The 27,509-nt window shown below is 38.8% G+C and overlaps 1 protein-coding gene across 2 annotated transcripts; it reads right to left on the bottom strand.

The window, feature by feature from the left end:
- Positions 1-2,350: 2,350 nt before the first annotated feature.
- On the bottom strand, positions 2,351-27,264 carry LOC120535127 (AMMECR1-like protein). 2 transcript variants are annotated; one of them, XM_039762730.1, is made up of 8 exons: positions 27,008-27,264; positions 23,741-23,858; positions 23,166-23,575; positions 19,132-19,242; positions 16,171-16,285; positions 8,213-8,303; positions 5,978-6,074; positions 2,351-4,119 (listed from the first exon to the last, which is right to left on the bottom strand). In XM_039762730.1, exons 3-8 carry the CDS (start codon positions 23,543-23,545, stop codon positions 4,008-4,010), a joined length of 906 nt encoding a protein of 301 aa, XP_039618664.1. In that variant the 5' UTR covers positions 23,546-23,575; positions 23,741-23,858; positions 27,008-27,264; the 3' UTR covers positions 2,351-4,007. The 2 variants fall into 2 exon arrangements, 1 of the variants encoding a protein (XP_039618664.1); XR_005634857.1 differs by having other exon boundaries at positions 4,011-4,119; positions 8,200-8,303.
- Between the last annotated feature and the right edge of the window lie 245 nt (positions 27,265-27,509).

Here is a 27,509-nt window from a genome sequence, read left to right as displayed (position 1 = left end):
CAAATGTGTAATCATTGAACATATTTCAAGAATATTTGTTACAAGTTGATAAGGAAATGTAATCTTGAATTTTAGTGTTAACAGGCAAACGTAAGATGCACTTTTATTTCATAAAAGACTTACTAGCGATTATAAATTAACTGACCACAAGTTAGCATGGTTAGGGTGTAACTGGTAATGGTCTTATGCCCAGTGTTGATTTTGTAAACTGCCTCTCACATACTGTATAATATAAATTATAAATATTGCATGTATTCACATGAGCATAGTATTTATAAATACAATTATAAAATAAAATAACTTAAATATGGAATACAATATATTTAAATATTGACTTCAGTTTTTTAATTAAGGATATAATAATAAATTACTGATACTGCTTACCCTGAAAAACTTTAGCTTGGATAAAACTGCACAAAATCTAGGTACTGTTATTAACATTGATTTAACCTCTTGCTGTCAAATTTTCACGCTAACACATGCTTTTTCATCTTAGAAATAAAGCAGGTTTATACACGTGCAGGATACTAGAAACATAAAATGTGACAATCAAGTACAATTGACTACTGTACGGTATTGCTCTACTGTTAAGCTTGTTTAGATCATTATCGTGTAGATCTATAGCTTATTGAAATATAATAACAACATTAATAGCAAACTAGCAAGCATGAGGTTATACTGGACATTTCAAAATCTCTACATTGAGATTGTGTACAGTGAAACTTTTTTTAATCCTCTAATTTATTATTGACTCTTCTCCAGAGCACACACTGCAGTTTCAAGATGCAAATCTTCTTATAACAAAGAAAAAGAAAACCATCATAATAGCAGGTGGCATTTGGCTACAAGTAACCAAAACTGAAAAAAACTACCAATATCTGAGATGCAAAATCAGATCACCTAACTTTTAGGTGAAAACAAATTATTTTAGAACAGAGTACTCAACAGAGCTGCTGCTAAGGCTGTTCTTACTGCAGTTTTAACACTTGTGTATATTTTAATGATCACCATTTCCTAAGTTATTCTTACGTCCATTCCTCTTAGTTTTCTGTACTGGTGTTTTGCATTGCTATGACTCTTTAAAGACTATTTCTTCTGAAAATGAACAGAGTGGGTGGATAAAATAAGTTTGACAAACACTGACCAACAGTGAACATATTAGACATATACTAATGGTATGTAAATACTATTGTTGAGCATTAAACAAAGTATTTTAAAAATGTGAGCACCATCTTAAATAGTTGTATCAGTTTAAAAATAGGAAAGAAAATATTTTGCACCTCTTTTTTTAACCCTCCAAAGCTAATCAGAAGAGCACAAGTCTTTTCTTGTCTTTTGTGTGGGCCAAGCTGATGGGGACTATAATGACCCCATACTCTAAATTGTCAAGCAAAAGGTCATTATTGCCCTACTTCAGTTGTGGACTGGCTGGATATAGAACAGACATTTAGGCGGGGATCTGGAAAGCTGCAAAAACAGTTTGAGGTTTGACTCCAATACATGCATTCAAGTAACTAGTAAGTGTCTTGCTTTTCAATACCACATTATCTGTATGAAAAACATAAAAACACATATTTTAGTTGTTTCCTCCAGCAAGTCTAATGACAAAACTCATGCTAAAAATGACACATACCAGACACTTTGCATAGCAAATACAGACCAGTGTCTGTGGCATTTTGTATGTATGCTTCAGGATTTATGAATGTTTAGTACTGCTAAAAAGTGTGATATGTAGAATCACTGTAGCACCTAAACAGCTTTAAAACTATGCACTTATAAAAATCTAAATCAAAATCTGTAAAGCACAAGAAAACAAACACCACAAATTGGGGGGTTTTGGGAAATGCATACAACAAACCACAGTTAATATAACATAAATCCCAAATCTTAAGATTTGACACAGTGCAAAACTACAAAATTTCAGACCTGAATTTTCTTTACATTTCTATAGAACATAAGACTGACTTTTTAGGGTACATTACATAAGCGTCTGTGAATTGATCAACATTTGAGTTTGGCCTTGTCATTGTCAAGTTTGATCAACTTTAACATGCTGGTCAGGGTTACAGATGGTGTTTTTCATTTTTGTTTATTTTTTTAAGCACACAATTAACTTACTTTAATAGCTTCATATGGCTTATGTTACTTATTATATTTTAATTCTCTTACTACTAACTTCTGCTTGTTTAATCATCTTAATCAAAATCAATTTACCCTTAAATATCCAGACTTTGTCATTCTGCATTGCAGCTTACCTGTGCTTTGAAGCAGAATTTATGTTCAGGATTCTCTATAAAATAACAGTTTACTATTACAAACTGAAATATAATTAATTCAGTCCAACAACCTGCCAACACACCCACCAATTTATTTTCAGTCTCATTGCACACTTGAACAAGTCTAACTGAGTAGAGAATGCAAGAATAGAAGATAACTGTGGCAAATGTTGCTGTAGGAACTTGGTGCCTCAAAAGAGAGGCAATGAAACAGTGTCCTTAGCAGATGCCCCAATTACTTGCATTTGCAATATAGCAATGTAAGTTTCATTTTTCCCATTGATAAAAAAAAAAAAACATTTACAGTACAAATGGCTTTGAAAACAAAACAAGAAAAGCAGTAGTGTAGGAAAACTGCAAAACTGTTAATGTGGAAAAAAAAAACGGGTGAAAAGAACAATACAAAGAATAAAATCCATACAGTATATATTCTTTCTCTCAGACATTATTAGAATAAACAGAGGCAAATTAGGTTCAGCCAGAATCTTCCATTCATTACAAAACATTGCACTTACAGTATGCTAATAGGTCTCACATCTTATTGGGTAAGAACGAGTTCCCTATTTTTTTTTTTTTTTGCTCTCTAATGCCTTTAAAATGCAGTTGCAAAAGGATTGTGTATAGAGGAAAAATAAAAGTTAATTCTGTAAGGAAATACAATTACGATTTTGCCTCTAATTAGCCCGCCATTCATGACAGCCCTTCCACAATGCTGCACATAAAATATTATATTTCCTTACACAATTACATATTAAAATAGAAAAATATAACATTCTCATTGTAGAAAAATTAAATTAAAAGATGAAAAAGTTTAAAAGATTAACTTGTAAAAACAATTGTAGCCATTTAAAAACAAGCTTTGCACAATTTTCATATTTTGAAGTTACTCAAACCACAGAAACCAATGCCCTGCTAAAAGGATACCAGTTAAGGTGGAGAGATGGGGGCAGCTCTTTAAGTAGATTGCCGTGATTTGATGTATTCTTAAAAGCGTTTCGAAAAAGGCATAATTGGAAAATTATGATGAAATGATTTTCAGGATTGGGGCTTATCATACAGTACTAGCCAAATGTTCTAAATGTGTGTATGGGGGAAGGGGCTGGGGGTGTTAAGGAAGGATAAAACTATCAGAGAAAGGAAATGGGCAGAGGAGTAAATTATGAGAATGTTTGCTGTGCTGGGCTATGAAGGCATATGATGAAAAATTCAGTTACACATACAGAGGGACATGAATGCTGATTGAATTTGGAACAATTAGGAAATTAGAAAACACTGAAAACAGGCTCACATTATAAAATCGTTTTGGCAGGGATGGATGGGTTAGTGATGAAGGAGGTAAAAGAAAAAAAGGACAGCTTTAAAATATAATTAAATGACTTTCATAATGTTAGACAGGCCTAGGCTCAGCTTAACACTAAAGAGGAAATGGCTGAAATAAATGAACCAACAGGCAATATCATAAAATACTGCCTCTGAGCTATGAAAGCAACCATACAAGTGTTGAATCAGGAAGAAACTAAAAGAGGACACTCAGCAGAACTATGTTCCACTCTTCCAAGCAATGGCCTAATCAAGGATGCACACCAGTCCTTTACCGGGGCCAAAGACAATGGCCCAGACCCACTAGGCTACAATATAGTGCAGTAGTAAAAGTAGCTGGTCCAAGGAGAAGGGTTGGCAGCACCACCAATGATTGCTCCCAAAGGGTGGGGCTGACCCTGCGGGCTTGTGTCAGGAGTAATGGTTAAAGAGGGTTGGAGAATGCACAGTCCCATTCTGGTAGCAGTGCTGATGAGAGGAGATGTACTCCGAGTATGAGATGGTCACCTTCTCACTGCGGTACCTAAAAAAAGAAATGTTCTCATTTGTCATTTATGATTTGAATATATTACACTTTTTTTTTGCACAAATGTTGTTCTCACTGCCTTTTAAGGCCCAAGTGTCAAACTAAGATTTTTATCCCCCATTTACATAAAATGTGCATCTCTAATCTTACTAAACACCCAACATTTTTTAATGAACTTTCATGTTAATAACACCATGAATCACTTAAAGTAATTTAAATGTATTAATTTTGCAGAATTCAAGCAAGTCTCTGTTTGTACTGTGAAGAGGAGACTTTGTCCTGTTAAGCTGTGCTTGTAGCCGTTTTTGAAGCTGTTGTGCTGTGAGGTGCCTATCACCCAAGCTGGTGACCCTCAGAAACTTGTCTTCTGATTGGGTTGTAACTTTGGTTCTCCCAGATCTCTGCCTAACAGAGTTCCGTCCAGTTTCCATTTGCCTTTGGATTGTGTAAGTCACCATACTCACAAACCCTTTGACTTTTTTTTTTTGGCAATTTCTCTAAATGAAACGCCTACAATACTTCCAAGGGTAATAATGTTCTTTTTCATTTCATTTGTTAATTGCCGTTTTCTTTCCATTATCACTGGAATATTGTCCAAGTACTTCCTCAGAAGTAGTAGTAACACGGTATGTTCCAACATTGTTTAAGATAGACAAATGGTTTTTAAAGTAATCAGAAGTTAGAACACCTATGCAAATTGTTTGCTTCAACTTGCAAGGCTTAATTTACTTTAACTGCTGCAGAAAATCTGTAGGTTGTAAACTATTAGTTGTTCCCTGAAGAAGGCCCATTTGTAATATTCTGATATTACATTTTTTTCAGTTTTTGCTAACCTAAACTTTAAATTTAAGCTCTGGGAGTTTATTGCTTACCTTTTTACCATTTAGGTCATTCATTGCATTTCAACTGATTAAATGTGAATAAAAAAAAACAAAAAACAGGAAACACTGAGGTGTTCTAAATCTTTTGACCGGCAATACACCTGTTGAAGCACTCAGTGCCTAAATAGAGCAGTTAACTAAAATGTGTGAAATTATTACTTAGAAAAAGAAAAAAAAAAAAAAACACACTAAATACGTATACGTATTTTATAAAATAAATTCTCTGCCTCAAAATATGGGTATATTCTGGAGTCTAATTATAAAATTTAGTGTCAGTATAGTGAGCGCATCTCAATAATTAAAAGCATGACTAGCTGTCAACTGCACCAACATCTTGGTTATAAGATTTGGGTTCAGTCAAACTAATATTAAATGTTTTAAGTCAAAATTCTTATGATGTTGCTAAATGTTAATGGTGATAAACAAAATCTACCCTGATTAAAAATGTAAAGTTATGAGGAGGTTATACATAAAGATATAGATATATAGACCTTAAGATTGACCTTTAAAAAAAATTAAATAAAAATTAATACGCCTGTGTGTATTTTTTTATTTTAGGATATTGCGGGTTGGACGATGACTGACTGACTGAACTGAGTTGTTTGCCAGCTGTTGGGGAATGTCGATTATTGTTGCATGTATTCTTTATTTGCTTGAGCTTCAAAAAAAATAAAAAAAATCAGACACATTTGAATAATATTGTTATTGAAATAAATGTAAAAGGTATTTGATGCATCACTTGTGAAAGCATTCATTTTTCCTCAAATGTTTTCTAGAGATGAGATTCAAAACTTCTGCCACAAGATTACTTATAACCAGCACGTCTTGATGATCTCTAAAGCAAAAAGTAGCTTGCACTCTATATACACCCCAAAAAACAAAGCATGTTCTGGCAAAAGCAGCTGAAAGATCAGTGTGTCATGCTGCTTAATTTTTAATTATTAAATGTAAATATCTGAATTCTTTCAACTTACCGAGTTAGTTTAATTGTTTTCCTAAATTCATTTGTTATTGCTGCCTTGAAGCCCCCCTTCCTTAGCAGTGAATCAATCGTCTGGACCTGGTCCCAGTCTGCACAGACAGATAGCAAGTTTAGAAAAAATAGAACACGAACTATTTTTGGCTGAGGTATTCCAAGGTTACTCCTACTGGCTGCCAATATTTAATCTTCAGAATGACTGTCATTGAGTCAACATTCAAACAATATTAACATTAAAATTAACATCAACATTTTTGTAAATGAATTATTATGCTTAAAAGCCATACTGGAATAAAAAAAGCAACCAGAACACTCAGTTATTTCTATGATAACTGAAATTATACTCTATACAGAGATTGTAAATGCCCATAATTCCTGGATTTTTTGTAGGGATGCTCCAATTGATCGGCTGCCAAATGGAATTGGCCAGTTTTCACTAAAAAAGACTCAATCAGTAATTAGTAAAAAGGTTGATCACCAAAACCGATATTTTCAGCCCCTACTTTTCTAAGCTTTATGGTAATTTAGTTGCAGTGCTCCTTTATGCAAGGTAAAGATTTGTACTGTGTTTATTATTTGTTTCAGTGTCTCAAATAGCATAAGGGTTGGTAAGAAACAAGTACTACATAATTAAAATGGCAATCCACATTTTAGAATTACACCTCAAGAATTACAACTGTCTAGTTAATACACTGAAGGAAACACACCTGTATAAGTATATATTTTAAAAGCAAAAAGTTGTAGTGTAATTAATGATTTAAAATGATTAAAACCTTTAAGTGCATGTATATTTACATTTAAGGAGTGTTTAATTGCCAATGTCAATTAATTGATTGTGTAATAATATAAATCTCTCTATTATAAAAAAAAAAAATCTTGGGAGGGAGACTAGGAAGACGATACGTGATCTTCAAGGAAGACAATTTGACGTCCCACGAGGCAAGGCAGTGAGACAACATTTAAAACAAGTTCATGGACATCTAACTCAGCAGTTGTTGGAATGCTTTTGGTAGAAACACGTCAAGTGTTCTCAGCTCTTAAAACAACGACAAGAAGAACACGTAGCTCCCCAGCAGCAGCAAGACAACATGATCCGATGGCATCTCCTTAGCATGTGCTCAGCCGTCCCCACTTCACAATGCAATCAGCGTTATACGTCCTGCGAGAAAAAGATGTAACCAAGCCCCAGGCCCGAAATAAAGGACAAGTATTATTTTTACAAAAGTTTAAAAGTAAAAGTGAGAATAATGCATATGTAACAATTCCCAAGAAAATAATCTCTTTAAATTGTATATCTGGTAATCCAAACCCAAGGATGGGCGAGCGAAGCGACCAGGGGGCAGAGCCCCCTAGTACCTATATATATTTTTGTTGTTAGAGAAATTGTGAAAACTACTTTTTTAATTAAGCCTTATTTCAGTTAGGTACATTACGGAAAAAAATGAAACAATATGGCAGCTTGTAGATTCTTTTATGCCAATATGTATTATGGATAAATATTTTTGCACATATTTTATTAGTTATAGTATGTATTTTAAGGAAATTTTATTTATTTTAGCATTTTACTAGCCATCCCCTGTGGCTCTGCCCACATAGTAGTGAAACAGGACAGTGAGGAGGGCCCTGCCTGGCTCCCTACTCCTGACGACATGCTACCTCATCCTCTCGGGCCCATAGCCCCCATCTCAGATTAGCACGAATATATCACTCCTGCAAGCGAACTATGATTCATAGAACGATAAGAGAAATCACAAAATCAACTTTAATGTTCAAGCAAATTATAGAAAAAAAACCCAATCTAAATCTGTTAAGTAGTTTTCTTGTGAAAAGCCGTCAAAAATTTAGACAGGCAGACATTGTGTGTGTGTATATTATATATATATATATATATATATATATATATATATATATAGAGAGAGAGAGAGAGAGAGAGAGAGAGAGAGAGAGAGAGAGAGATGATCAGTGAACAATACGCCTACAGAATTTCAAATTGCTAATAATAAATAATGAAAAATTAACACCTGTGGTCTATAGTTTAATTATAATCAGTAATTTTTTGAGGCGTCCATATGACAGTGTACACATGATGAACTCCAATTTAGTGAGCTTAAGGCTTGTTAATGTAGTTGCAACATAAAAATAAACTCTGATTTTCCTCCCAGGTTGTTCCAGGTGGCAACATATTCAAGCATGACATCCTCTGTTATATTAACTTGCCTCATCAACCCACCCTGTTCCTTGGCAACCTCAGGCAGGTAAGTAGCTGTGCGCTTTATGCCTTTTTCATTCACAAACTCGATTCGAATTCCATGTTCTCCCACCTGCATAAGGACAAGCGTAGAAAATGTTTGCAAGTACAAGTAAACTGATTTGCAAGTTCAGAAAAACTGTACAAACTCAAAAAAAGGTTTGTTTTCCTGCATAGATAATATTGAGGACCATACAAAATCACTCCCTACAGCATCCACATCTGTCTGTCACAACTACCTCCATATCCCACCCCTGAACATCTGTGATACAGATTTGTAGCTGGAAATCTACAAAGGGAGAAAATGAATCATGAATCTTAAAATAGTTTTTTTTATTCCTAAGCTTTCAACTCCTATCAGGAGACATCATAAGAGGAAAACGATTAGACATACAGGAATCCAAGGCAATATATTGCAAGTAAGGAAGGAAGGGTAGGTGAATGATTAATGAGGTAGGGTTCAGATTGTGTTGGTCATAAAGTCTTACCTATTGTGTGCATGTTTTTTTTTTCAAGCCTGCATATGCTGTGTTTATGTCCATACGTCTGTTAATGGTGTTTTCATTGGATAGCCATAATTCAGCCAATACTAAGGTATTTATAGTATTAGCCTTGGATTTTACTTGTACTGAGTCCCATTTAAATGTGTGTCTGGTTGAACTTGAATGTGCTTAAATCAGAGACAATGGGTCCTTCCTTCCAACAGCATAGTTTGGAATAAAAAACTATTTCAAGATATGCGATTCATTTTCTCCCTTTGTGGATTTCCAGCGTACATGCACACACACACACAAACATATATACCTACATATTATATATATATATATATATATATATATATATATATATATATATATATATATATATATATATATATATATATATATATATATATATACATATATATATATATATATATATATATATATATATATATATATATATACACATACATATACAGGTATATATATATCTGTGTGTGTGTGTGCATGTATGCTGGAAAGTATTCACAGCGCATCACTTTTTCCAAATTTTATGTTACAGCCTTATTCCAAAATGGATTAAATTCATTTTTTTCCTCAGAATTCTACACACCCCATAAAGACAACGTGAAAAAAGTTTACTTGAGGTTTTTGCAAATTTATTAAAAATAAAAAAAACTGAGAAATCACATGTACATAAGTATTCACAGCCTTTGCTTAATACTTTGTTGATGCACCTTTGGCAGCAATTACAGTCTCAAAAGTCTTTTAGAATATGATGCCACAAGCTTGGCACACCTACCCTTGGCCAGTTTCGCCCATTCCTCTTCCCAGCACCTCTTAAGCTCCATCAGGTTGGATGGGCTCCCCATGGGCTCACCACCTATGGTAGGGGCCAAGGAGGTTGGGTGCAGTGTGAGTTGGGTGGTGGCTGAAGGCGGGACCTTGGCGGTCTGATCCTCGGCTACAGAAACTGGCTCTTGGGGCGTGGAATGTCACCCCTCTGAAGGGAAGGAGCCTGAGCTAGTGCGAGGTCGAGAGGTTCGGCTAGATATAGTCGGACTCACCTCGACGCACAGCTTGGACTCTGGAACAAATCTTCTTGAGAGGGGCTGGACTCTCTACCACACTGGAGTTGCCCCCGGTGAGAGACGCCGACCAGGTGTGGGCATACTTATTGCCCCGACTGGAGCCTGTGCATTGGGGTTTACCCGGTGGGCGAGGGTGGCCTCCCTCCGCCGGGTGGGGGAAGGGTCCTGACTGTTGTTTGTGCGTATGCGCCGAACAGCAGTTTGGAGTATCCACCCTTTTGGAGTCTCTGGAGGGGTTGCTAGAGGGCATACCTTCTGGGGATTCCCTCGTTTTGCTGGGAGACTTCAATGCTCACGTGGGCAATGACAGTGAGACCTGGAAGGGCGTGATTGGGAGGAATGGCCCCGATCTGAACCCGCGGTGTTTTGTTATTGGACTTCTGTGCTCGTCACGGATTGTCCATAACGAACACCATGTTCAAGCATAAGGGTGTTCATATGTGCACTTGGCACCAGGACACCCTAGGCCTCAGGTCGATGATCGACTTTGTGGTCGTGTCGTCGGACTTGCGGCCATATGTCTTGGACACTCGGGTGAAGAGAGGGGCGGAGCTGTCAACTGATCACCACCTGGTGGTGAGTTGGCTTCGATGGTGGGGAAGATGCGGTCAGACCTGGTAGGCCCAAGCGTGTTGTGAGGGTCTGCTGGGAACGGCTGGCAGAGTCCCCTGTCAGAAGTAGCTTCAACTCCCACCTCCGGCAGAACTTCAACCCGCCCCGAGGGAGGTGGGGACATTGAGTCGAATGGGCCATGTTCCGTGCCTCTATTGTTGAGGCGGCTGACGGAGCTGTGGCCGCAAGGTGGTCGGTGCCTGTCGTGGCGGCAATCCCGAACCCGTTGGTGGACACGGCGGTGAGGGATGCCGTCAAGCTGAAGAAGGAGTCCTATAGGACTTTTTGTCCTGTGGGTCTCTGGAGGCAGCTGATAGGTACCGCAGGCCAAGCGAACGCGCGGCCGGTTGTTGCTGAGGCAAAACTTCGGGCATGGGAGGAGTTTGGAGGCCATGGAGAGCGACTTTGGACGGCTTCGAGGAGATTCTGGTCCACCGTCCGCGTCTCAGGAGGGAAGCAGTGCAGTGTCAACACCGTATATAGTGGGGATGGTGCGCTGCTGACCTCGACTTCGGGCGTTGTGGGTGGTGGGAGGAGTACTTCAAGACCTCCTCAATCCCACTAACATGCCTTCCAATGAGGAAGCAGAGCCTGGGGACTCTGAGGTGGGCTCTCCCATCTCTGGGACTGAAGTCACCGAGGTGGTCAAAAAACTCCTTGGTGGCAGGGGCCCGGGGTGGATGAGATCGCCCGGAGTTCCTTAAGGCTCTGGATGTTGTAGGACTGTCTTGGTTGACACGTCTCTGCAACATCGCATGGACATCGGGACAGTGCCTCTGGATTGGCAGACCGGGTGGTGGTCCCCTCTTTAAAAGGGGACGGAGGGTGTGTTCCAACTATAGAGGGATCACACTCCTCAGCCTCCCTGGAAAAGTCTATTCGGGGTTCTGGAGAGGAGGGTCCGTCGGATAGTGAACCTCGGATTCAGGAGGAACAGTGTGGTTTTCGGTCCTGGTCGCGGAACAGTGGACCAGCTCTTCACCCTTAGCAGAGTCCTGGAGGGTGCATGGGAGTTTGCCCGACCGGTCTACATGTGTTTTGTGGACTTGGAAAAGGCATTGACCGTGTCCCTCGGGAATCCTGTGGGGGTGCTCGGGAGTATGGGGTACGGACCCCTGATAAGAGCTGTTCGGTCTCTGTACAACCGTGTCAGAGCTTGGTCCGCATTGCGGCAGTAAGTCGAGCCCGTTTCCAGTGAGAGTTGGACTCCGCCAGGGCTGCCCTTTGTCACCGATTCTGTTCATAACTTTTATGGACAGAATTTCTAGGCGCAGCCAGGGTGGTGAAGGGGTCGGTTTGGTGGACTCAGGATTGGGTCACTGCTTTTGCAGATGATGTTGTCCTGTTTGCTTCATCAGGCCGTGATCTTCAGCTCTCTCTGGATCGGTTCGCAGCTGAGTGTGAAGCGGCTGGGATGAGAATCAGCACCTCCAAATCCGAGCATGGTCCTCAGCGGAAAAGGGGGGAGTGCCCTCTCAGGGTTGGGGAGAGATCCTGCCCCAAGTGGAGGAGTTCAAGTATCTCGGGGTCTTGTTCACGAGTGAGGGAAGAATGGAGCGTGAGATCGACAGGCGGATCGGTGCGGCATCCGCAGTGATGCGGGCTCTGCATCGGTCTGTCGTGGTGAAAAAGGAGCTGAGCCGTAAGGCAAAGCTCTCAATTTACCAGTCGATCTACGCTCCTACCCTCACCTATGGTCATGAGCTATGGGTAGTGACCGAAAGAACGAGATCGAATACAAGCGGCTGAAATGAGTTTCCTCCGCAGGGTGTCTGGGCTTTCCCTTAAAGACAGGGTGAGAAGCTCAGTCATCCGGGAGGGGCTCAGAGTAGAGCCGCTGCTCCTCCGCATCGAGAGGAGTCAGATGAGGTGGCTCGGGCATCTGATCAGGATGCCTCCTGGACGCCTCCCTGGTGAGGTGTTCCGGGCACGTCCAACCGGGAGGAGGCCCCGGGGAAGACCCAGGACACGCTGGAGGGACTATGTCTCCGGCTGGCCTGGGAAGCTTTGGGATTCTCCGGAAGAGCTGGAAGAAGTGGCCGGGAGAGGGAAGTCTGGGCCTCTCTGCTTAAGCTGCTGCCCCCGCGACCCGACCTCGGATAAGCGGAAGAGGATGGATGGATGGATGGATGAGGTTGGATGGGAAGTGTTGGTGCACAACCATTTTAAGATCTCTCCAGAGATGTTCAATCGGATTCAAGTCGGGGATCTGGAGTTGTCCTGAAGCCACTCCTTTGATATCTTGGCTGTGTGTTTAGGATCGTTGTCCTGCTGAAAGATGAACCGTCGCCCCAGTCTGAGGTCAAGAGTGCTCTGGAGCAGGTTTTCATCCTGGATGTCTCTGTACATTGCTGCAGTCATCTTTCCCTTTATCCTGACTAGTCTCCCAGTTCCTGCCAATAAAAAACATCCCCACAGCATGATGCTGCCACCACCATGCTTCACTGTAGGGATGGTATTGGCCTGGTGATGAGCAGTGCCTGGTTTCCTCCAAACGTGATGCCTGGCATTCACACCAAAGAGTTCAATCTTTGTCTCATTAGACCAGAGAATTTTGTTTCTCATGGTCTGAGAGTCATTCAGGGGCCTTATGGCAAACTCCAGGTGGGCTGCCATGTGCCTTTAACTAAGGAGTGGCTTTCGTCTGGCCACTCTACCATACAGGCCTAATTGGTGGATTGCTGCAGAGATGGTTGTCCTTCTGGAAGGTTCTCCTCTCTCCACAGAGGACCTCTGGAGCTCTGACAGAGTGACCATCGGGTTCTTGGTCACCTCCCTGACTAAGGCATTTCTCCCCCGATTGCTCAGTTTAGATGGCCAGCAAGCTCTAGGAAGAGTACTGGGGCCTCATTAATAAACGCACAGAAATGTTGCTTAAGAACTTTTCCACGTTTAAATCACGATGTATAAAACCTACACTTGGCGTAAAGCCACACACTTTTCCACGGTACCTCATACCTTGTAGTACGCAATTTCTCCGCTTGTTTTTGCAGACTGGAGGCACCCAGCGTCAAAGCAATGCTACTGTTCCTGTGTGGTTACACCTTATTTTCCTGACGCGGCTTTATAAATACACTGAAACTAACCGCATATTGTTTATTAGTGTAATGCATCTGATTGTAATTAACTTGCAACAACATAATGGTCCAGGGAATAGCCATAGTATTCGAAATACCATAACTGCTTTAGTGTTGTTACTCTCACTTCTCCTCCTCCTCCTCCTTCTTCTTCTTCTTTCAGGCTCCTCCCATTAGGAGTTCCCACAGCAGATCATCTTTTTCCATATTACTCTCACTGCACCACTCTGAGTATTTATATCACTGTATCTGAGTGTGAATCACAGCAGCAGCTTATCAGAAACAGAATTATCGGTATACAGCTTCAAGGACACGCTACCTCAGCCACGGCAAAACGTTTCAAAGCCTTTCCTGTACGGACCTCGCGGTTCAGAAACAGTTTCATCCCAAGAACTTTAAATGCACTTAATCAATTGCTCCTTGTAGAACTGTTTGTACTTATAAGTACAATCACCCCACTGTAAACTTGCACTACAGTTATTATATCGCACAACCTGAGCCACTTTATAAAGCGTGTATTTACATATGATGACGATATCATTTTTAAGGTGAAATGCAGCAAAATATGTTTATTATATTATACAGATAAAACTTTAACTTCATTTAAATAATCTATATTCTTCACTGGGAGTGTCGTGAAGGATAGAATAATTAAACATGTACTACGAAGATATTGCAATGTTCCTTAAACATTTTGAAGAATCGGCGCTCTAAGCATAAAGAAGGCTTAACTTCTATTACAGAGCTGATTGTGTGATGATTGGGTATTTGGGGAAAGAAAAGCAAGGACTGCAGTGGCGGCTATGCCAAAATATATTGAATATAAAACAAAAACAAAAAACAACAACACTGCTAAAAACGCAGCGACAAATTTTGGCAAAAGTTAAATGCTTGTGTCATGAGCACGAGGCGGCTATGCAGTGTCTGCAACGGACATGGCCATCCACTGTGCATATGCTACCTTACTGACATTGGCGGGCGAAGGAGCCACCGATTCTTCCTCTGCCCAGAGCCACCACAAGCCTAGAGCCGCCCCCGAGTACTGCTGCAATAAATTATTTCATCGAAGGTCGCACACGATCACTGCGCCGTGAAACTCATGTTTAATAACGTGCTTTAACTCCTATCATCATAAAAATGATATCCCGTATACATCTCAGTATTTTAGTTATTCAGAGAGCTGTAATATCACAAATGTAATGAAATCTGTGTCCAGTTGGAGGAAGAGAGCCGGTTTAAGAAGCAAGTAGTGATTCACACACATAGACCACATAGAAGATCAAATACAAAACAAAGCATTTAACATGCTACTTTAATTACAATGTGATTTGAGAAACTGGTTAATTAAACGATTTTAAGATGAAGTTTATGATGTTCTACTTTAATGACAAAATAAATTACGTGATTAAAGTGGAAATGTCAAGATTGAAGTTGACATTTCGTGCTTTTACCCCCACTGTGTGCCTTTTTTTTTCTCTGTACCCTAATAAGCTTTCATATGACACTCAGACAGTGGGCTACAACTCGCCTTTTCACGGCAACTTTGATATGCGACTTCTTTTTTATTTCCGGCATTGTGTGATTTTGTGAATGTGAGCTTTCAAGTTTCTCCAACACGCTATGTCACTCGATCAACTTCCTTTTGTTGATTATACCACGGTTTATTTGAACAAATAGTATGTTTTTCCTTTGCCTCCACTTGGTATTCATTGAAATTCTTATATTTTCCCCCGTGCTTTTCCCATTGTCTTTTCACAGAAGGCTGAGCTTAAGGGTGATTTATATTCATTTGCATATTCAAAGAGGTGTAATTCTGGGCGGAGTTGGGGCGTTACATAAAGCGCGTGCACGAGCGTTACTTTTCACGCTGATCGGGATTTATGTAGCGGAAGAATGTGGAAGTTGGAGTACGCACAGATTCCTGCATCTGTATTTTTCTGTGCGTAAGCACATTTCGGCTCTTGTGCTTACGCCACGTTATAATGTGAGTTCTATGCACGGCATTATACATGAGGCCCCTGGTGGTTTGAAACGTCTTCCACTTACGGATGATGGAGGCCACTGTGCTCAAATTTTGACCTTCAAAGCAGCAGAAATTTTTCTGTAACCTTCCCCAGATTTGTGCCTCGAGACAATCCTGTCTCAGAGGTCTACAGACAATTCCTTTGAATTCATGCTTGGCTTGTGCTCTGACATGAACTGTCAACTGTGGGACCTTATATAGACAGGTGTGTTCACTTGACTGGACATGATTTGGAAAGGCATTTACCACAGGTGGACTCCAATTAAGCTGCAGAAACATCTTAAGGATGATCAGGGGAAACAGGATGCACCTGAGCTCCATTTTGAGCTTCATGGCAAAGGGTGTGAATACTTATGTACATGTGATTTCTCTATTTTTAATAAATTTGCAAAAATCTCAAGTAAGCTTTTTTCACGTTGTCATTATGGGGTGTTATGTGCAGAATTCTGAGGAAAAAAATGAATTTAATCCATTTTGGAATAAGGGTGTAACATAAAATGTGGAAAAAGTGATGCGCTGTCAATACTTTCCGGATGCACTGTATGTATGTATGTATGTATATAAATAAATAACATTGGACAGTGTAAGTCACAACTCAGGCAATTTTAACAGCCAAAACATATGAATTTACATTAAAAGTCTGTGTCTCTCTTACCTCCCAGTCCAGGTAGTCAACAGCATCTTCAAAATTAGTGAGCAAAGACACTGAACAGAAGAGCTTGGGCAGTTCCTCCCGGGTTAGTGGAGGGAAACGGCTGTCTTTAAGGGCACTAGAAGGAGAGAGGGAAGAGAATAACACATTTGCGTTATTTCAGTAAATATAGCAAGCAACTGAACAATTATATTATTTTAACACTCACTGTAAACCTTTTAAATATTTAGTACCAAAGGTAAATACTGTATGCTGATATGTTGTTGAAAATGCACAGCATCAATTCTAACAGCTATAGGAAGACAGATGTAGTCTTATTTAGGTGTTACAGGCATTACACACATATGCTGATCAACATACAAAATGTCGACATTCTCTGATGTCATTTTACTTAAGTTCAAATTTGGGTGTGCTAAAACAAAAAAATAACTTTAAAAGAAAAGCTAGTAATATTGAGATTATTTATACATTCCAAAATATTAAAACTTGTAGTTACACAAGATATTGAGGTATGGTTTGAAAAGGACAGGCATTTTTGTGTAAGACCAGATGTGCAAAATAAAATGGCATCTACCTGACACTGACCTCTTCTAAATTGCTCATCATGAAATTTCAGAACACAATTTCAAATTACACTGGTGTCCATAATCATTTTTAAATACATTATCAGACCTCCTTTACACAATTTATGGTAATGGCTGACTGCTGACTATCCCAGCAGCACTGCACACAAGGCAGGAAAACATCCCTACACAGTGCATCAGTCCATCACATGCACACTGGGCCAATCAGGAATTGCCAGTTGGCCTAATCTGCATGTCTTGGAGGTGTGTAGGAGAAAATCCCCAAGTAAATATGGAGAGCATGTGCAAACTCAGAGAAACATCAAAGTACAGACATCAAAACCAGGATGATGGAAACATGAGGCAGCATCACTACCCACAGCATCCCCATAGCTATACTACTAATTTATCATTTCATATTTACTTAGCTTTATCACTAGTCAGGCATCAAGTCTTTTAAATGCCACTTGTGTTTCTTTCACCTTATTCATTATTAATGCATTACTTTATACATTTGTTTTGGATTTGGTTAAATGGCAAAAATTAAAGCAGATAATACTTGATTGACTACCATGAAATATTGTATAAACAATTGTAACTACTTAGTGAATATGACACTAACAAGTATTCATCAATCATCTAACCATCTCAATCTATTTCAGAGTTGTGGAATCAAGTGTTCATCTTGACAAGAACCAACCATACACAGTGCACCAGTCTTTCAAAGGAATACAAACCATACTGATGCCATCAGTTTTGTGGTGTGTGTGCACTAAAGATACACTCTCTATGATCCCAGATGCAAAGTCACTTATAAGCTTAAGGTTTAAATCCAGCTATTGACACAGTGTAATCATGAGCAAGTCACTTCACCTGTCTGTGCTCCAACTGGAAAAAAAAACACAAAACAAATGTAACCAAAAGCATCTCTTAAATGTTGCAAGTTGCCTTGGATAAAGGCATTAGCCAAATAATAAGTAGTAGTAATATGCTACCTTCAACTCTCATAGTAAAACACATTTTAAACCCATTGTAAATCCCAAACCCATAATTAGGAATTAAAAAAAAACAAAACTTTTTTCCTTTAATGTGTATGTTGCATTGAAAACATTGCTTTTGATTATGGATTTCTCTTTATGGACATAAAAATCAATCACTTATTAACATTTATTCTTAAAAATAATACACATTCTTAAATAATATGTCAGCAAAAAAGTATGTTTGCCTTAAGTTGCAAAAATCCTCAAGCCAAAACAGGTAATTTACAGTTTAAGTTTCTGTCTAGGGATGCATCTTATCCAATGGTATGGCATCAACAATGTAAAAATGTAAGGTTGGCAAACCAAATACCTGTATAAAAGTTAAAGTTTTCTAAAAGACAAAAGATAACGCACAGTGCTTTCCATAGTAGTACTGGTACTTAATAACAAAACACAAATAACATTTGACATTTATAAATTGTCTAGGAAAAATTACTTTACTATGTAGAAGTCCAAGGGCACAGATTCATTAATTATGAATCTGACAAGTTTGCGAAGGCTAATATTCTGCTGTGATGTGAATAATTCTAAGCAATAAAAAGGCTGAATGAACACTGAACTTAGTAATGGCAGGAAGCTAAGCATGGTACACATTTTTCTGAAGTTCAATAGCTGAGCTCACTTAGAAATGTGAAAACATTCCACAGTACTGCTGATTGTGTAGGCATCTCTCAACCTGGTTGCGGCAACCTGGATGGCGACCATGTGACAGAAAAACACTGGCTTAGGCAACCCATTACAGCTTGTTACAACCAAACAGAACTCACATTAACACTTGCTGAAAAAGAATGCCCAATTTAAAAGGCTTTCAGTCCATATTGATTGCTGAATATGATCAGACATTATTCAGATTTCTTGTTACACCTGCATGTATAGAGAAGTTGCAATGTTATGGGATTTATAAGGTAACAGCTTACACAAAAGCACATAGTTTATAAAAGAAATCTGGCAAGAGGTTCTCAACATTGTTGTTAAGATTCAAAATAAAATCTAAGGAAAAGGTGATTCCTTTTAACAACATGCACCTGGACTTTTCAGAAATATAAAGTGTTATTAAACAGGGCATACTAAATTGAAATTTAAGATTGTGCAAGAATCTATTTCCTCATTTCTTTTTAAATATCATATTATTCTTAGAAGCTCTTGATAAAATCTTATTAAATTAGAGTGGTGACTAGTTTTATGTAACTGTGAAAGCTATTTCAATGTTACTTCAGTGGATAATAAAGCAATTAATTACCACTACAATCTGACCACAGGAGCCCAATTAACCTCTTCCATAGTAGTATTATCTAGCTTAAAATGCAATTTAAACATAAATATTTTTATATTAAAAAATAACTTTAAAAAGGTCCTCCTACCTGGTTAGAGTATATTCCCTGAGTCCAGAGTGCAAGTTCATGGCTGAAAAGGTCCCAATGCAGCCACGCAGGCGCTTGTCCCTACCAGTCTTCCAGGTCACAAACAAAGGGCTAGAAGGGAAAGGCAGAATTCAACCCAGCTGCTAAAATATTTTGTTAGTCTGTAATGTATAATACAGTTCAGACACACTCAAATAGTGAACAGTGCATGATTCTATCTGGAAAAGTTTAGATCAAAAAGTATAGTTGTAGTGGTCTATCATAAATAGTAGAGAAGCACACAACACTGACAGCTTTTTGACTTCCAAATTCCATTCAGTCATATCAGTAAAGGAAAGCTGTAGGGATACGATTTACATGAGCCAAGTGCCAGTCATCAGAATGTAATACATTTCAGCACATTTTTCAATTTGCTACAAAGTAATATTTTTATTGGAACAAAATATGAGAAAAATGACCCTACTTCAAACAAGAGGGTTAATGACAACTAATAATGGAATTACGCAACGAAAATGAACACAGATACAACACATTTACTGCCACCTACATTAACACTCTGTTGTTTTGCTCAGGCTTCCTGGGTGAATCTGACAATGACTGGGAAAGACAGCAAAAAAAAAAAAAAAAATAATCTACAATAAATGGACTTAGCAGTAAATGTTGGGTCTGTTTGAAGTTTTATTTTTTTTTCTTTGAAGAAGATCTTTGATTCTTCTCTGTTCACTTACCAACAGGTCTAAGTCTACAATAACTCAACCACTGATTCATTTTTTAAGCTTTACTGAGATGTTCACACCAACATATTAAATAGTGTATGCTGTACATGTGTACTAACTCAATGATTAAATGCTAATTTACTATTCATTTAAACTAGCTCCTCGTTTATGTACTTCATACCTTTAAACAGTAAGTTTACTAATACTGTAATTGAAAAACTTGAATCAAAGGCAATGGTGAAAGCCTTCAGGCTCAAAGGGGGATTAGTAAATGATTTCATAAATTGATTTAATTCATATATTAAGGAGATCAGGTTATAACTAAAAAAAAAAAGTCACCAATGGTGTGATTTAGCTAATCAAAAGTGCATTTCTATACCGTAAAAAGTATTTCAGCTTCTTAATTACAATCAGAGCAAAAGGAAATTGTGTAATATTTTATTTCTGGCTTCTGAAATATGAGGTAAGGTAGTTATACATGTTTATCATGGCACTGGAGAGTACCGATGTGTTGCACGTTAATTAGCAAGTGCAAATAAGAATTTTACTATACTCTGTAAATGTGACAGTAACAACATTATAAACGATATGTTAATGTTCTTTGTTACAAAATCATTCATTTTTATAATGCAGATTAATAGTTTTCTGTTAACAATTTTTAAAAAGGCATCAAATTTAAAAAAGGCTATTTTACATTTTATAAAGCACTTACATAAGCAACACCACTTGCCACCTGGCAATATGTTCAGGCATGTGTGTGACTTAAATCTTTTCATTAGTGCATGACTAACTGAAAAAAAAGTTCCAAAATTTGCCAAAGTACTAGCATGTTTTCTCTTAAAGGTTGAAGATTCTCAAAGACACTGAATTTGTCAACTTGATGGTATAAACTGTACTCGTTCCAAATAAAGTGGTTTAAAAAAATCTGTCAGATTAAAGTTACAATAGGAGGAAGACCACAATTATAGTGGACATGGGTTTCCTGCAGGGACTCCGGCAAATGTGTAATATGTTCAGATGAATCAACATAGCAAAATATTAAACATGCATTGTTTTTCTCTTTGTAACTTTTTGTGTAGAACTCGTTTTTTGGTATCAACAGCTGGTGTGTTTATTACATTGAACAATTAAACTCATTTTTGTGCTCCTTTTCTATAAGTGTTGGGTCTCACGTGTCTTTAAAAACATGCCTTGGAAAAACCATAGCATTTGAGAAAAACATCAATTGTGCTATTAAAAAAGGAGATTATTGAAACAAACAAATATATAAATAAAACAAACTTGTTTCTGTAATTTTTTTAGTTGATGCAGCAAAATTCCACTCTTTCTGCATTTTTCTGTTTTGCTTTTCCTTTTTCATTTCTGTCCCATGCAGGTTCCTTATTTACTCTGCTTCCTAATTGGGCATGGGAGCGATGAACTGCTCCCTCTGCAACATAATTGAGGCACCTGACCGATCCGCCTATCTCCGCATGTGTATGCGGCATGCTCAGTCAGCTCCTCAATAAATGGCAGAGCAAAACATGCTCGCACACACCAGTGCCCTATTGGTGCCTGAACTTTCTTTGGGCTCGATTATTCTTTTAAAAATGGAGCACTGCTTTCCTAGCTGCAGATCCACTATACCAAAGCCTTGTATAATAACTTTGCAATATGACATCTAAACTTTGCAAAATGATAGATGACAGGCTGGGACACAAAAGAAAAAAAACATGATTTAATGTTTGTGCATCATAAAATGTCTAGGTTCCGTACTGTAAAATCCAATTTTTGGAGAAAAATCCTTAAAGTTCCAAATTTTTTGTGTGTTCTATTTAGTTGATATTGGTGTAAACAATGGTTTTTAATCATATACTTTTTTTTAAATTTGGAGTGCGGTAGTCACTACTCTTCAGCCATCTGCAGCTCCATTTTTACATAAGTAGAATAATAGCCATTTATTTTGGGAATGTAATTTAAGCACAATAATGCCAAAAACACCTTAGAGCAGAAGGGTTAATCTTAGAATGCAAGATTAAATTGCTAGATGGGTATGATGTTCATATAAACTCAATACCCTGTGATGCAACAGCACTTCAAATTTCCATCAGGTCCTTACAATCTGATAAGTAGGCAAAAAAAAAAAACACACCTAAAAAATGGGTAATAAACAATGTAAAAATTGCACGTTTGACAGACTATAAAAACGTAGTGTAATCAGATTAATTTGCCCTGCAGTGGGCCCTGTGTTGGCTGGGATTGACTCCCGCAGACCCCATGTGACCCTGTAGTTAGGATATAGCGGGTTGGATAATGGATGGATGAAATCAGACTATTTTACCCATTCTGTTAATATACAGTATTATTCAAAACAACTTCAATTTATCTAGACGCTTTTGATATTTAGAAAATGGACACAGGACATACACAGCCCTCTACATATATAGACATGATGTTATATTTGCTGTTGGTTCAACAATGTGACACAACTACAGATTACATTTATAACTGGATATTACTGCATGTTTTAGTGCTGCTGCTCCATAGCTCTAAGACAATTAATTGAAATTCCAACCTTGTTACTGTCTGTGTGGAGCCTGCTTTTTCTATTTTCATGTGTGTGCTGTTGTCCAGATACCCTGGTTTTCCTCCCACAACCCTAAGGCACTGGCATAAGGATACACGTTTAATGAGAATGAGCATATGAATTTCTCATGCCACTGCCAAGAAGACACACTTTGCTAAACTGCATATTATAAAGGAAATCATTTCCCAATTCAAAGAGAACAATACTCTGTATGTAAGGCGTACATAAAGCATATAATTATACCACTGAAGAAGAGGTTTCACTACCCATCATGCATATCATGCCTTGAATGTTGAATGGGAAGCAGGGGCTTTAAAACTATATTTGGATTAAGCTGAAACTACCAGACTGGAAAAAGATGTATTTACACAATAAATTAAAATTTCAGAGGAAATACCATTAAACATATGAGTTGTGGAGAACGAAATAGCAACCTTTTGGTTACCAGTCCTGCAACTTTGCCATATTGATACTGTAAATTGCCCATCCATCGGCCAATAAAAGCAATTAAATATGTATTGTAAAAAGGCTTTGTACTTGGACAAAACAAAGGAGGAGACTCAGCAACTGTCCTACTATGCAATAGTAACTCTAAATTTTACAGTTGCTAAAGAGAGAACTGTAGTTTTGCCAAATTTCCAAAATCTCCCAGAGTCTCACAAATGTCAAAATGTTCTTCAGGTCACTTTTAAAAGATCTGCATGTGAAGTTATGTATGCAGTGCCAAAAATGAGCATGGGCTCAATACTCACTATGGGTCATTGGTGAAGCGTGGGGGGCAGGGCTGGGGATACCCGTGCAGATGGCAGTACAGCACATCAAAGCAGTAGAAACACATCTCCGCGCTCACCACCAGGTTACGCCCACAGCCCCCTACTCCATTCCTGAGCGCCAGTGGGCTTACCACTGCAGGAGTCAAGTTAATTCGGGCTAGTGGGGGGGAAAGGGCTAAGTTCCCCACACCCCCCACCCCGCTTTCCCCTCCTTGCTGAGAGCCGGGGCCAGAGCTGGAATTGGAGTTGGAGCCTGGTGGTGCTCCATGGCTGTTTCCACAAAGCTTGGGCTTCTTTACCCCGCAGCAGCCAGATGCGAGCTTGGCCTCCAGTGGGGGTACACAACGTCTCTTTCCCATCCTGCCTGTTCAATAGATCCACAAGCAACCCTAAAGAAAATAAATAAATAAATCCATAACTAAGTATTTAAATACATACAACTAGCATCAATTTAGAGTTACTCTAAAATAGATATATACAGTACTACCCTTCTAAAATGGAATTTGTCAAAACATCCTAGTATCGTGCTTTGCAAATTAAATTAAGTTCCTTACTTCAAGTCTGGCGTCTTCCAGGGGTGGTGGGGGTGAGGGTTAAGGGAGCCTGAAAGCAGGATTATTTGGATCCTTGAAGGTATTCCATCCTCCCAGGACTTGGTGTTCTGTTTAGCACCTAAAAAAATCATGTATCAGTAATACCATATGAGACATTTTGCACATCTAGGGCAATTCAGCAGTGCAGTTCCTCTGACTATCTGGGAGAAAAAAAGGCAGTGTTTTTCACCAGATTTAGTCATTAATTAACTAAAACTGATTTAAAAATTAGCAACCTGAGGAAAGCACACAGGCAAGATGCCCGGTGACTTTAACCATAGAACTATGCATAACATAGGCATGGAGATTAATTTTCCAGTGTTGTTGGTATATACTAGTGGTTCTGAAGTTCATCCCTCTGTTCCCTTGCATGTCTATTATGTTTCACATTCATAAAGTTACTCTTACTTTAAGTGATCTCATTGCTTGATTAACTGTCCATTTTCTTCTTTTATTTTGTAATAAAAGTACATTTATATTTAAAAGAAATTTAAAAGAGTAGTATGTTTTGCCATAGTGTGTCATTTTTCAGATCATTTTGATGTGTTACTTGCTCCATTAAATGTAACCAAATGCCAACAGTTAATAAAGAGTGGAGCACACACTAGTACATATTCTTAAATTTAAGACCATTAGAAGGCAATAACTTCAGTAACTAGAATTATAAAACATTAAAATGAAACAGCAAAATTGTATAGACCAAGAAAAATAAAACTAATTCCTTCCTCATTAATACACACATGCTTATGCAATCCCTATAAACAAAGGCAGTGTTTAATTTCTGGATTGAAACAGAAAAAGACAACTGAAAAAGTGCATGCTAAATTAAGGCAAAAGTCCATGCTTGAACTTGAAACTCAGAAACTTTGCAGAACAGACAATGGGGGGTTGGATTTGGACTTCATCTAGGAACATTACTACTTTACTTAACAAAAACTTATTTTTTACAATAAATCAATTATTATTAATTACATTTATATAGTACTTCTCTAACCTACTCAAACTGCTTTACGTAGACAGTGGGGAACCACTTCAACCATCACCAATGTGCACCATTCACTTGGATGATGCAATGGCAGCCATTTATGTCCCAGACTTTGGGTTTACATGGGGAAGGAGTGATAAAAATAGCCTACAAGGGACAGGGGATGTTCAGGTGGGCGGAATGACCAGGCCTTAATATACAGTTTAGCTAGGACACTAATACCACTCAGCTCTTTTTGAAAGATAACCAGAATTCTTTTATGACTAGAGAAGGTCAAGCCTTTGGTTTAACATCTTATCCCAAGGATGGAACCAATTTTTAGAGCACAGTGTCCTGTCACTGTACTGGGGCATTGGGATCCACACTCAGACCACAGAGTAAATACCCTGATGGTCTCAGCAGAACCTCTTCCAGCAACAATTCAAGGTTTTCCTGGATGGTCTCCCAAAACCAAACATGTTTATCTCCAGGTGGATTACCTATTCTGTAAAAATTAAGACAAAAATCAAATACTTTTTAAAATAGTCAGTATAAAGAAACCTCTTGGAAAAAAAAAAATCACATATGCTTATGCAACAAGTTTAATATTTATGCTTATATTGGTATGTTTTAAAAACCTCCATATAACCCTCAAAAGTTGGCAAAATGGCAAAAATTAAATAAATGAGAAAAAGCACCACAATAGAATATACTTAGATATAACTGAAAGCCTGTGAGTGTTTGCCTCATGATTATTTTGGTATCATTTCACATCCCAGTGATGTATGTTTGGTTAACTGGTATAATTATTGTGATTTCACTTAGGTGGGGGAGGAAGGAGTGAACCCTATAATATATGTACCCCACCTTGTGCCCAGTGCTTTTTGGATTTTCTTTGGTTTCCTACAGTCCTGTATTGTGTAGGTTCAAAAATAAACAAATGAATGAAAAAAAAATAGCTCAAGAGCAGCACAGTAGCAGATAATGTTGCTTTACATGTATAAAAACTTGAGCTGAACCCTTTAACCAGTCAGGGTCAATGGAATTTGCATATTCTCCTTATGTATACAGGAGTTCCCTCCAGTTTTCTCTCAGTTTCCAAGTTGTGCATGTTAGATTAATCGTCAACCTGGGTTTAAGCTAGTGTACCTTACAATGGACTGATATCCCATCTAATGGTGGCCTACACCTTGAGTCCAAAGCTGCTGAGACAGTTTCTAGCAGAGTGTGACTCAGAACTGGGTATAGTTTCACAAAATGGAATAAATGATTAGGTTATATGACATAAATAGGACTACTGATCTGGAAAAAAAGGAATTAATAAATAAATAGGGGATAATATGCACTATAATTAAAACCAACAAATTTTATGTGCACAATGCTTCATCCGATGACAACAGTACAAATGCAGATTTGTTTTTGGTTTTCAGGTTTAAAATGTACACTCTAAACTCCCTTCATATCCAAGAAGTCCACATACAACCACTCCTAAAATACTTAAGTACGCAGACCAAAGTTCATTTCACTGAACAGAAGATATGTTTTCCTGCAACACACATATAATGTAAGAACTTAAGACTGAAAGTCAACACCTTTAATATATTCTGCGCAATCATATAAGTACAGCATCAACATTAACATATAAACCCTGCACGAGATGTTGGTTATGTATAAACAAGTTCAAAGCCGGTCCTGTTACTAACCGCTGCTTGTACCAAAGCCATAACTGACTAGACCTTGAATAAGGTGCGGTCCTAAGCTGCATCTACAATGACTGGACACTAGAGGGCGCAGGTACGCGCTGTACGGAGTACAGTTCGGCATCATATCCGCTTGCAGGGGATAGAGAGCGAGAGGGTCAGTCGAGGACTTGCTGAAATTCCAGACATGCAGCCATTACGTGAAAATAATCAGGATGAGCGAAGGCACAGACACCCGTGGATACACTATTATAGTACAGTTCGATATGACTGCGCAGGCGTGTTCCAACAAACTCTTATTCGATCACTAACTATCCCTTCCTAAGTTTATTTGGTCAAAAAGAAAAAAAAAAAAAAAGAAAACGGATGTGGTCCAAGCAGCTGTGCCAAGGGCTAATTTCAGTTCCGATTAGGCCGGGCTCCATGCACCAAGACCCAACACACCTCTGCATTCCGTTGGGCCCGCTCCGAAATGTGAGTAGCACCGCGGTGGGACGCTGCATCCGGTTTTGAGGGAAGGCCGTCGAGATTTTACGGTGAAATCAGCCGGTCGGACCCTCTCACCCTGCCAAAATGAGGCTCGTCTAGGCTCCCCGAGACTCCTCCTCTCCCCGTGGCTCTCCGCATCAATCCATTGCTGCACCTGCTGACCCTCTCAGGAAACATACGCCGAGGTGGACGGACACTTTCACTCGGGGACGCCGGAGGGCGGGAGAACAGAGTCAGGAGAAGATGTGGGGGTAACGAGGCGGACCGAAGCTCTCCCGGTCCAATCCTCCGGCATCCCAACATGCAGTGGGTGCCATGAAGTAATGCGGCAAGTCGGGGGAGGGGCGGAACTTGAGAGAACTGTGCAGCACCATAGACACAAAACAAATCTAGACGGGACTTGTTTAATGTGCTCGGCTGAGAATTTATGAAACTGGAGAGAGGTTGAAACTACCATAGTCATCAACACGAGATGTTTGGATACATTTTAAAACGCGAACGAGAGAGTGTAACTTTTCAGCAGCACTGTCTGATGTTTGCTCGATTGTCATATAGCGTGGACTACTGATCTAACATG

This window comes from Polypterus senegalus, chromosome 1, assembly GCF_016835505.1.
Source record: "Polypterus senegalus isolate Bchr_013 chromosome 1, ASM1683550v1, whole genome shotgun sequence".
In the NCBI taxonomy this organism is placed as follows: Eukaryota; Metazoa; Chordata; class Cladistia; order Polypteriformes; family Polypteridae; genus Polypterus; species Polypterus senegalus.
The sequence above is the reverse complement of the archived record's forward strand: the minus strand, read 5'-3'. Positions and strand labels throughout refer to the sequence as shown.

Coding starts and splice junctions, on each gene's coding strand:
- LOC120535127 (XM_039762730.1), bottom strand. CDS start 23,545: ATGGGAAAGAGACGTTGTGTACCCCCACTGGAGGCCAAGCTCGCATCT. Junction 19,243..23,165: donor CGCTTCACCAATGACCCATA/GTGAGTATTGAG, acceptor TTTCCCTTCTAG/CCCTTTGTTTGTGACCTGGA. Junction 16,286..19,131: donor AGGGAATATACTCTAACCAG/GTAGGAGGACCT, acceptor CTCTCCTTCTAG/TGCCCTTAAAGACAGCCGTT.